This window comes from Dipteris shenzhenensis, chromosome 10 (genome assembly GCF_047967505.1).
Source record: "Dipteris shenzhenensis isolate YYH24624 ecotype China chromosome 10, Dip_SZ_1.0, whole genome shotgun sequence".
NCBI lineage: Eukaryota > Viridiplantae > Streptophyta > Polypodiopsida > Gleicheniales > Dipteridaceae > Dipteris > Dipteris shenzhenensis.
The window spans coordinates 37826181-37837080 of NC_141605.1; the positions used below are offsets into that span (position 1 = coordinate 37826181).

General features: G+C 40.0%; 1 protein-coding gene across 1 annotated transcript; it reads left to right on the plus strand.

The window, feature by feature from the left end:
* The first annotated feature begins 6940 nt into the window (after positions 1 to 6940).
* On the plus strand, positions 6941 to 8308 carry LOC147897771 (small heat shock protein, chloroplastic-like). The gene is made up of 3 exons (XM_087380887.1): positions 6941 to 7059; positions 7208 to 7503; positions 7659 to 8308. The coding sequence occupies exons 2-3, from the start codon at positions 7218 to 7220 to the stop codon at positions 8093 to 8095; spliced, it is 723 nt and encodes a 240-aa protein (XP_087237013.1). The 5' UTR covers positions 6941 to 7059; positions 7208 to 7217; the 3' UTR covers positions 8096 to 8308.
* The last annotated feature ends 2592 nt before the right edge of the window (positions 8309 to 10900 follow it).

Genomic DNA, 10900 nt, shown 5'->3' on the forward strand with positions numbered 1-10900 from the left:
CCAAGTCTTCAATAGTTTGCACTAGATTGTTACACGTGCACTCACTAGCATATGCACGTTTTTGCACATATAGTTTGCACTAGATTATTACACGCACACTCACTGGCATATGCACGTTTTTGCACATTTGGGAAGACCTAATCAATTTCGTATTAGGGATGATTGAATCTTAGTTTCCCTATTAAATCCCACAAATAAGCATATAGTTAGTCCCTACCTAATCGACACACCACGTGCACTCACACGATTTTGCATAGGCACATAATAGATTGTATCAATAATAGTATCACACACTTTCATTCCATACTCTCAAAGATTGCAATGAATTCACAAGTAGGACAAGAAGCTATGCCAAAATTCAAGATGAATTGGCAAAAGAGTCTGCAGCCTCAGCAAACGAGACGCTCACCAAACATCACAGCTGTCTCCTAAATGCAAAAATATCAGACTTGCATACAAAATTATCTCTACAAGCTCAATGATACGGGTGAAATTGCATCCAACATGTATGCAAGATAGCAAGAAATGCTAGCTTCAACAACAAGACCCCTGCCAAACCTCTTCTCAAGAAGATTCGATGCCAAAATCTGTAGTCTCAGCAACGAGATCCCCTCTAAAATTCACAGCCATCTACCCCTCCTCAAGAGGAGATAAGCTTCTTGACTATAGACCACAAATTGTATGGTGCAAAAGCATTTCAGCAGGAATGACTCACATGCCACAAGCTCAACAGCCACTGCGATACGCACATGGCATCCCAACTCCAAAATCAAAATAAGCCATAACCTAAGGACAGGTAATCAAATGGATCTGAGAGTATGTTGTCTCTGTGCTAACATGGACTTAGGTAGTACATAATGTGTGTGTAGAGTAGTGGCAAAGCTCCGCTTGTACTTGCATAAGGCTAGGAATAATCCCTCTTAGAAATCCAACTTGCATACAATTCCTACATGCAACATGCGAGTTCTACATGCAACTCCTACATGCGAGTTCTACATGTAGCTCCTACATGCAAGTCCTACTTGCAACTCCTACATGCATGTTCTACATGCAAGTCCTACATGCAACTCTTACATGCATGTTCTACATGCAAGTCCTACATGCAACTCCTACATGCAACTTCTATATGTAGAGAGAGAATGTCTTACAATTCCTACATGCAGAGAGAGAAGCTCTCCAACTTGTATAAATACCCCATAATGGAGTGAAGCCCACACTCTTTGGGACATTGTGTTGAGTTCTACTTTGGTATTCCAAGCAATTGTCTCAAGTGTCCATGCTTCCTTGCACTCCATGTCCAAAAGCATGTCCTAACCTTACAACTCCTCCTCCCCTCTCCTCCAACCTTGCAACCCATCCTCTCCCTCTCCTCCTCCCTCCCCCTCCTCCTTCTTCTCTCCCTCCTTCTCCTCCCTCCTCCTCCTCCTCCTCCCTCCTCTTCCCTCCTCCTCCTCCTCCCTCCTCCTCCTACCTCCTCTTGCTCCCTCTTCTCTATCTCCTTCCCCCCCATGCTCTTACATCTTCTTCCTCTCCCACTCCTATTCTCCCCCTAAACCTTTAGTTCCTCAACCCTTAACCTCCATGAACTATGAGGGAGACGAGTTCTCCACCATGTACTCTACCCTGTACCTTGGATCCTCCTTCTAACCTTGTACTCTACCATGAATCTTGGATCCTCCTTCTAACCCTGGAACCTCTTCTAAACTCTGGAACCTCTTCTAAACTCTGGATCCTCCTTATAAACCTTGGAACCTCCTTCTAAAATCCGTGAACCTCCCTCTAACCCTTAAACTCCTCCGAAACCCTACAACCCCTAATAAAGGCGAAAGCCTTCATTACCTCAACCATGATGATGCACATCCCTTTCACACATGCATGCACTATTTTTGCTTATCACACTTAAGCCTACGTCTCTCATTGGAATATGACTCGAGGTCCTAATCCACACATATATTACAAACAACAACCCCGATATATCTGTAGGTGACAAAAAGCCTCAGAACCCTGCATACTGAGAATATGCTCCTCTTCCTAAGGAGCCGTGGGAAAGAGCTGTTTATCCAAGCATGTTTTTCAAGAGATTTAAAAAATGGCATTTCTTTAGGAAACATTTTTTACGCTTTTATTTACACTAGAACCAGACCCTTTATCAATAAAAATATACAAAATAGTCACTCAATCATTTTAACATAACATACATTTTCTTATTCATAGACATCCTTTGTACCCCTGTTATTACCTAAAAAAAGTGTTGAAAAATAATTCCTTTAAGAAACATCCCTCATAATCACTCTCAATGTAATAATACTATACATATGTAATTTATTATTAAACATGCTTTCTAGTGTTTTTATAACATAAATAATAAGATACTTATGGATATGTTTCTAAAAACTTTTAAAATACTATAAATAAGTATTAACTTGTGCTTATATATCACTCTCATAAAACACATGTAATATTTAATACTATATATGCAATATTTTCCAAAATATAACCCCATAGATGTGCTCAAATGGTGTTTTTTGGTCAATTTGAGTGGTTCAATGACTATATTTGGACAAGGATGTGACAGTTATGTCACTTTTAAAAGTTCTGTCCAAGGTAGTTTCACCAGCAAAACTACCTTGGAAGACCTACTTCAAAGGGGTTTCACTAGTGAAACTACCTTGATGGCTTGCTTCAATGAGGTTTCTTTGGAGAAACCCTTTCATGAAGATAGGTTTAGAGAGGGTTTTCAATGTGACCCCCTTTTAATGAAAAGTTTTAAGAAGGATCATAAGGGAGTTTTCATAGAGAAGTCTACTCTACATGTGGGTTTCTTTAAAAGCCATCCCATTATGTTACTCACCATTCCAAAAATTTATGTAACTATCTGTGTATAAAATAGGCGTTGCTGTAATACTTTGTATATTTCTAAGTGAAACTATGTTTTCTTTTTATCCAACTTTGCCATAATTTTACATAGTTGGAAGCCTTTTTTTCCTTCGCTCGGACGCCTAGAAGATTTTGCTCAGAAAATGGTCGTCCCCTTAAAAACAAAATGAAAGTGGGGGAGGTAGGGTGAGAGTGAATAGAGGGGGAGATAGGGTGAGAGGAAAATGGGGAAAGGTTCTTTTTTTAATATAGAAGTGGGAGGGAAAGGTACTCCTTGAAAGGAGAAAGAGGGATATGGAGAGAGTGAGGAATTTTGAGGGGGAAAGGGAGGGAGACATGCATTCAACCAAAATTCTAAAGCAGAAAGGGAAACATGAGAGGGGAAAGTTGAAGAAATTGAAATGGAATAGGAGGAAAAGAAAAAGAAAGAGGGAGACATGAGAGGAGAGGAAGACAAAGAGGGAAAGTTGTAAGCTATTCAAAGGGAGATTCAGAGGGGGAAAGGGAGGGAAACATGCATGGAACCAAAAGTTGGAAAAGATTAGGGAAAGCATGAGGGGGCTTAGGGGGAAAGGGAAATGAAAAGGGTGAGGGGGAAAGAAAAAGGGAGAGGGACACACCATAGGAAGAGGAACAGATGAAATTTAGATGGGGACACAAATATAGGCTACTAAGAATCACGAGACAAGAACTAAAAAACTTACTCAAAAACATGTCCCTCTCTGCTCCCTCTTGCCTTGTCTTTGTTTATACTTTGCCTTTAATTTTCATTTTATAGGGCAAGGGGGAAGACTTTGGGTAAGCTAAAAGGAGAATTGGGAGAAAAGGGAGAGGTGATTTTGGGTAAAGATGTATCTTTTGAAAAAGCGAAGGTGGGTGGGAGGGGGAGGAAAATGGAGAGGGAGAGAGGTGGAGGGGAAAAGTGAGGGAGAGGTAGATTGAAGGGAGGAAAGGGAGAAGGAGACACGACTCCAACCAAAGTCATAAATATACTAAATGTGACATCAAAAGAAGAAGACTTAGTGAAGAAGACTTAGTATTTTATTTGGTTATCGTGCCACTTCCAACTTCTCATCATGATGGCCATAAAAGTAGGAGACGATTACTTATGTCTCCTTTCCTACTACTTACAACTTCTCACCTTTGATATGCCTTAATAATTGCATCTTGGAGCCATGTAGCTTCACATCTTCTTAGTAATAGAGATAACTCTTCTAGATACCTAGCCCCTTTATTTCTTCTTTCAAAAGCTCTTCTATTTGTCTCTCATTTTCTTTGTATCATACAATCCATTTCTCCATCCCCTCAAAATTATAGAGATAAGATGTCTTCACCTTTGCCTCTAATACACCTCTGATGTCATGTTAAGGATGTAGGGGAGACATGAGTGCATACAATATGTTATATGTAAACTTTATTGTATTGATCATAAACTTGCAAATATATATGAAATCCCTTAGGATTAGGGGTAAGTTTAGGGTTTTACCCTATGCCCTATATCTATGGTGCAATTTACATCATCCTCTTAACACTTTTTCCTACCCTTCTCTTATGCCACGTGCCCTTTGACCCTTGGATCATTGGGCCATAATTCCAAAGTTGAGGGATCGAGGGATACAGTTGCATGAGAAACCTTGACATTAAACATAGGCTCTTGCAGCAACCAACCTTCTTCGATGCGCATTTTGCATCCCAAATGCTTTTACAATTTCATGAAACATTCCAAGAACAACATACATCAACTCTGTATGGTTCTTTCATATGCTAGTTGATCCAATATATGGATAACTAGATGTCATTGAATGTCCATAGTGCCTTTTGTATATGTCTTTTCTATCAAACATATTGCTTTGATGGCTTGAACCATCATGTCTTGATTGATGGCTTTGCAATCTCCTTTGAAGATATCCACCCACAATATCCTCAAGCCATTCATAAATGTAATGATACAAATGAAAGAAATCAAATGCAACTTTTAGTCGATAAATCATGATTTTGGGCTATAAACCTCACAAAAGAGCATAGCTTGTTGCTGCCATTTTCTCAACCTTCTCTCTCAAGCACATACTATAGTAGAGGCAACCAAAATAAATTTTTAACATGAAGTGGATGTTTTTTGTATGTATATCTGACATGAAAATATGAACCAACACAAATAAACTGTTTACTTACACTATTATGAGACTTAGACCATAGCTTTCCATCATAGGTGAAAAAATCCTTGAGGAATGCATGTACGTTGCTGGGTTTTCAGGCTTGCAATCACACTTTTAACATATTTACCTTGCACTAGACTAATTAACTATGATGGACCTCACATTTTGATTTACCTCCTTCGGCCACATGCTCCGCTTAATTCTAATAACCCTCAAGTCCTCTCGTGCCTTCCAATTGCTTTTATGTATAATCATACGTGCTTCCTCTAGCTTTTAGAAGCATTGGCTCTTTGTGTATCATATCCAAAAAACATATGAATTTTAGTGCTTCTAATAGGATGGGTGTAGAAAATAGAAGGCCGAAAGATGCCATGTGGAGGTGTGAGTGTGTTGAGGTCCACTCATTCCACTAGTCGATCCCCTACCTTAACCAATGGAGGTGCTTCTATCATTTTAGGCCTAGTAAATGAAGGATTTGATAGTTCACATACACCACTTTTTAGAGAAGCATGGAATGGTATTTCTCCCAAACTATCTCCACAATAAGGGTATGATTAGGCCTAGTTTAGACCTATAGGCAAACATTTAAGCCCTTAAACTTGCCTCTCTACCGGGACATTTGCAAGCAATTGCTGGCCACTCAGGTCCCTGTTTAGATTGAAGGTGAAAGAGCCCATTTTTATGGCTTTCACCTCTTTGCATCTTACTTGTAGACTGAGGGAGGTCGGTGACAAAATTACAAGGAAGCAACTGATAGCCTCAAAATGATTTGGTGTTTGGAGAGCATTAGGGAGTTGGGCATGGTGCCAATCTAGAAGGGTCTCCATTTCCCATGGCAATGTGCTGAAAGACAAGGTCAATAATTGTTGCTCCTTGCCACCAGATAGTGTGAACTCCCATTTTCGTTAGTTCCTTCCTTTTTGCAATTAGGTAGCCGTTGGGGTCGTGTGAACCCTACCTTAGTGTCCTTGGACTAGAGACTTGCACAATCATGTAGCCCAAGAATGCTTGTCACTATTGCGCTTGATAAACGGAGAGAGAGAGAGAGAGAGAGAGAGAGAGAGAGAGAGAGAGAGAGAGAGAGAGAGAGGGAGGCAGGGAGGGAGGGAGGGCGAGAGGGAGGCAGGGAGGGGGGAGAGAGAGAGAGAGAGAGAGAGAGAGAGAGAGAGAGAGAGAGAGATTTTCAATTAGTCCTCTTTCTTCCTCCCCTCCTACTACCCCCCTCTTAATACAAATTGTTACTCACATGCTAGTGGTTTCAATCTCTCCCCTCTTTAACACTATTGCATGTGCATTGGATAACACACACATGATAGCCCAATTAATCTTGCTTTATCCCATCCCAATGTGTTTTAAAAGAAAATATATGCTAATGGGGGTTTGGGTGTCTCATCATGATTGACTAATGCCATATTAATTGATAATGGGGGTATTGTAATGGGCAATGCCTTTCCTTTCCAATGGTAAGATTTGTTTTGACTCTAAAGAAGAAAAGGATAGGTACCAAATTTAAAGGGCCCTAGAAGATAGGGATGCAAGAATTGTGGAGAAAGTTCTACACAAAGGTTGGGTGTCTTGTCATGATTGGCTAATGCCGTATTAATTGGTAATGGGGGTACTCTAATGCGCAATGCCTTTCCTTTCCAATGGTAAGATTTATTTTGCAAATACAAAATTTAAAGGGCCCTAGAAGATAGGGATAATTTCTGGGCACTGAATTGAGGAGAAAGTTCTACACAAAGGTTGAAGCTTCTACAAAATTTAAAGGGCGCTAGAAGATAGGGATAATTTTTGGGCACGGAATTGAGGAGAAAGTTCTACACAAAGGTTGAAGCTTCTACACAAAGGTTGAAGGTTCCATGAATGTGAAAAGAAAAGAGGCCACTCTTACTGATCTTGCAAGACAAGTTATAGTTGACACAACACCCTTGGTTCTCTCTTCCTTCTTAACCCCAACACTCCACTTTTGCTTCTGCTCCTTACTTTTTCGACGTTGGTATTTGCTACGGTTTTAGCATCAAAACAGGTAGAGTCATATGAGCTCGGCATTTCGTAAGCTAACCTCAACGATCCCTTGCATGCGTAGAATCATCAGAAAGCTATTTTGTTCTTGAAATTGAAGTCGTGAACATCAAAGTCTCTAATTTCGTCGGATCGTCTGCCCTTCTTCTCAGGACGTAGAGGATGGCTGCCGCATTTGCCAGTACTGCAACCCAAGCTCTACTTTCAGCCCCTGCCAAAATGGCCAGTTGCGCGCGGATGGCTTCTCGTCCTTCCAACGCTTTTGTTCCTTTTGCAAAGGGGAGCAGTCTCCTGACTGCCCGAGTGACAGAGCCCAACTTTCGAAGACTACTACCAATGGCCACATCTGCGGCAAAGGAAACTCGGAATGAAGATGTAGTACCAGCGACGACAGGAAAAGAAGGGCAAGCTCCCACCCTTCCCAGGCAGCAATCTTTGAGCCTTCTAGGTGAGTCGTGAAAAACAGACGGCTGCTCTGCTGAGCTGTTCCGACACCTATCTTTGCAAACCCATTCCCATATGCTTTGCATTTACTTGCCAGCACTTGCCCTTCTTGTCTTTCCGCTCTGATGACAGACTTCTCAAATTCTTGTTTACTCGCAGATTCCTGGGATCCGTTCAGCTTAACGACAAGGAGTCTGCGCAGGATGATGGAAACGATGGACAGGGTGTTCAGCAGTACTGCGCCTTCGACGGGTCTTATGGGTGCAGGAGATGTGGGGATTCGTCTGCCATGGGATGTGGTGGAGGAAGACGAAAACTTCCACATGAGGATAGACATACCCGGGTTCAGCAAGGAGGAAGTGAAGGTGAGGGTGGAGGATGGCGTGTTGGTGGTGGAGGCAGAACGCAAAACTGAGGAGCAAGACAAGAAATGGGAAGGGAGGAGCTATGGCAAATTCTATACAAGGATAGATCTGCCAGAAAACGTGGAGACAGAGAAGGTGGCGGCCAAGTTTAGAAATGGGGTGCTAGAGTTGACGGTGCCCAAGATTAAGGGTCAAAGTAAGCAAGTCATCGATGTAAAACTAGACGAGTAATGCTTCCTCCAAATCATACACTTCTTACGTAAGTTTGCAAAGCCATATGAACGGGGTTTTTTGGATGTGCCTCCGTAGTATATGAGCAAGCTATGTGTATAAATAACTTGAATGCATGACTACACTCAAGGGATGTTCCTCAGCAAGTATATAAGCAAGCTCTCTGTATGTGAACGAGTTCAATGCAGGAAAAGTGAGGAGTGTACTATGCGTCTTCTGCTCATCATTTTAACATTTTGAGGAGGCACCTTTATTTTGCTTGCATAAATTCCTTAGTTTGGCTCTTTAACATTTTGAGGACATAAAATTGGCACCTTTCTTTTGCTGCCATAAATTCCTTAGTTTGGTTCATGGTCTCCACCATGTTAAAGCTATAGGTGAATATTGAAAGATTCTCTCTCTCTCTCTCTCTCTCTCTCTCTCTCTCTCTCTCTCTCTTTCTCTCTCTCTCTCTCTCTCTCTCTCTCTCTCTCTCTCTATAGAAGACTCTTGTGAACTTATTGACATATACAAGCTCTACTATTTTAACAAGACTTTTTGGACTTTAATTTATGATGTGTCTTTTGTGTATTATCTTTTAAACCTTTTATTAACTTTAGGCTTTATAAACCCCCTATGCATTCTCCTTTCTAATATAGGGGTATTTCTTTTCCTTTTTAATATAGGTTAAATAGCCCCTCTTTTTGTATGATATGAATTGAATAGGTGGATTCCCTTGCCCTCAACTTTTTAAAATTTTTTTACTCAACTTTTTATTTTATTTTTTAATCTAATGCCTTTGTTTAATTATATTTTTCTAATTAATTAAAGATATTCCTCCCACCTTCGAGTATTTATATATTAATTTTCCTTTGTTATGTGTAGTTACTCTATATTTATATGGAATATATACACGATTATATATGCTTAGGTTTTAATGAGACTTTATAGTTATATATATGCTTAGGTTTTAATGAGACTTTGTAGTTATATACATTATTATTAACCCTCTCCCAAATATTCTTATATGTTGCAATAACCCACCCTAAATGCTAAGCTAGCATTTTTTAAGAAATCCCAAAACTTGCCAATATCTATGTTTGGACCCTTTGGTACATACCCCTTGTATTCTTAACAATTTGTTAGCCCGCTTTTTTGTAGTTGGTTTTGCACGTAAAACAAGGCCTAACAACCATGCCCAACCCTAGAAGAGGTCATAGCATTCCTTAGATTCTAGTACCTAATAATCAACCTTTCGATTGACTTTCTTTCTATGCCTAGTGTGTGTATGTGTGTGTGTGTGTGCATACCCACATATATGTATGTATGTATACATATGTGCACACACAAACACAAACACACACACACACACACACACACACACACGTGTGTGTCTTTTTAGAATTATTTTTATAGTTCTTCACCCTACTTCGCTCCCATAGATGATTAATTATTAACATCGATTTTATTTACTTTATTTGCCCTGAAAAAAATTTCAGCTCTCGAATTTTCCTTTAAAAAATTTCCTTAATTTTTGGGTTCTTATAAATTTACATATATATATATATTACTCATTCTAAATTGCAATAATAAAAATGCAACTCATTAACCTAATTACATAAAGTTCTATATATATGGCTATCTCCATATATATACATTTGATAATATATATTTATGTGTCTAATCCCCCACCAATTTACCCCCATTCCTTCTTAAACCCCCCCCTCCCCCCCCCTCCTTTTTTTCTTTTCATTTAGTAGTATCTTCATGTGTATTTCTCTTTGATAATATATATTTATATGTCTAATCCCCCACCAATTTACCCCCATTCCTTCTTAAACCACCCGTATCCCCCCCCCTCCCCCCTTTTGTTCTTTTCATTTAGTAGAATCTTCATGTGTATTTCTCTTTTAGTTCTCTTAAGTTATAGACTCTCATTTCTTACATATTTTTAAAATGATTTTAACCTCATAAAGCTCCCATTTAAGTTTTTCTTACTTAGTATTACTTGAATCTCTTTTAACATAATTAAATCTATTATTTTTGAATTGCTAATAAAGTCATTGCTTTGAGTAAAATATTTATGGTTTAAACTCTTTTACTCAAATGCTATATCTTCTATGATTTATTTATTTATTTTGTATGTCTAGTGCATGGGTGTGGAACACTCCCCATCCCCTTAAAAGTTTTTTTTTCTAATTCTCAAATAGGGGTGCAGACTACCCCCCTGAGATTGTTTTTTTTTTAAACTATTGTTACAAGGGCGTGAACTACCCACCTCCTTTTTTTGGATTGGGTGTGGATTCCCCCCCTCACAAATAATTATTTTCCTCATTATGGGTGCGGTACACCCCCCATATACAATAAGTTCAAGTAATCTTCAATCATTTTCTTTTATTTACACTAGTGTGGAATACCCCTCTTGTTTTTTGACACGTGCCCGGAGTTTAGTCCAAAACTAGTATCGAGGTGGCAAATGCAAGTTTTTGATGGAAATCACTGACGGACATCGTGGATTTACATCTCAGATAGACATGGCAAGCGAAGGCGATCCAGATGCAAGGCAGCGCGATGAGGGGAGGGGTGCTCGAAGATTCCAGGTTGGCATCATGTATAATGTGTTTCAATATTCTATTTTAGGGGGGGGCGAGGCGGAGGCAGCATGTTGGCCAAGGTGGAGGTGACGGAGGGAGGGTGACCGAGTGTAGAGAGCTACGAGACAGAGGGTGCAGGGTAGAGCCACGAGACGCTTCCAATTTGTTTTGAAACCCAGGGTGGCTAAGGGAAAGGGGAGGCGGAGGGAGTGGGGAGGTGGCATAGGGAGGG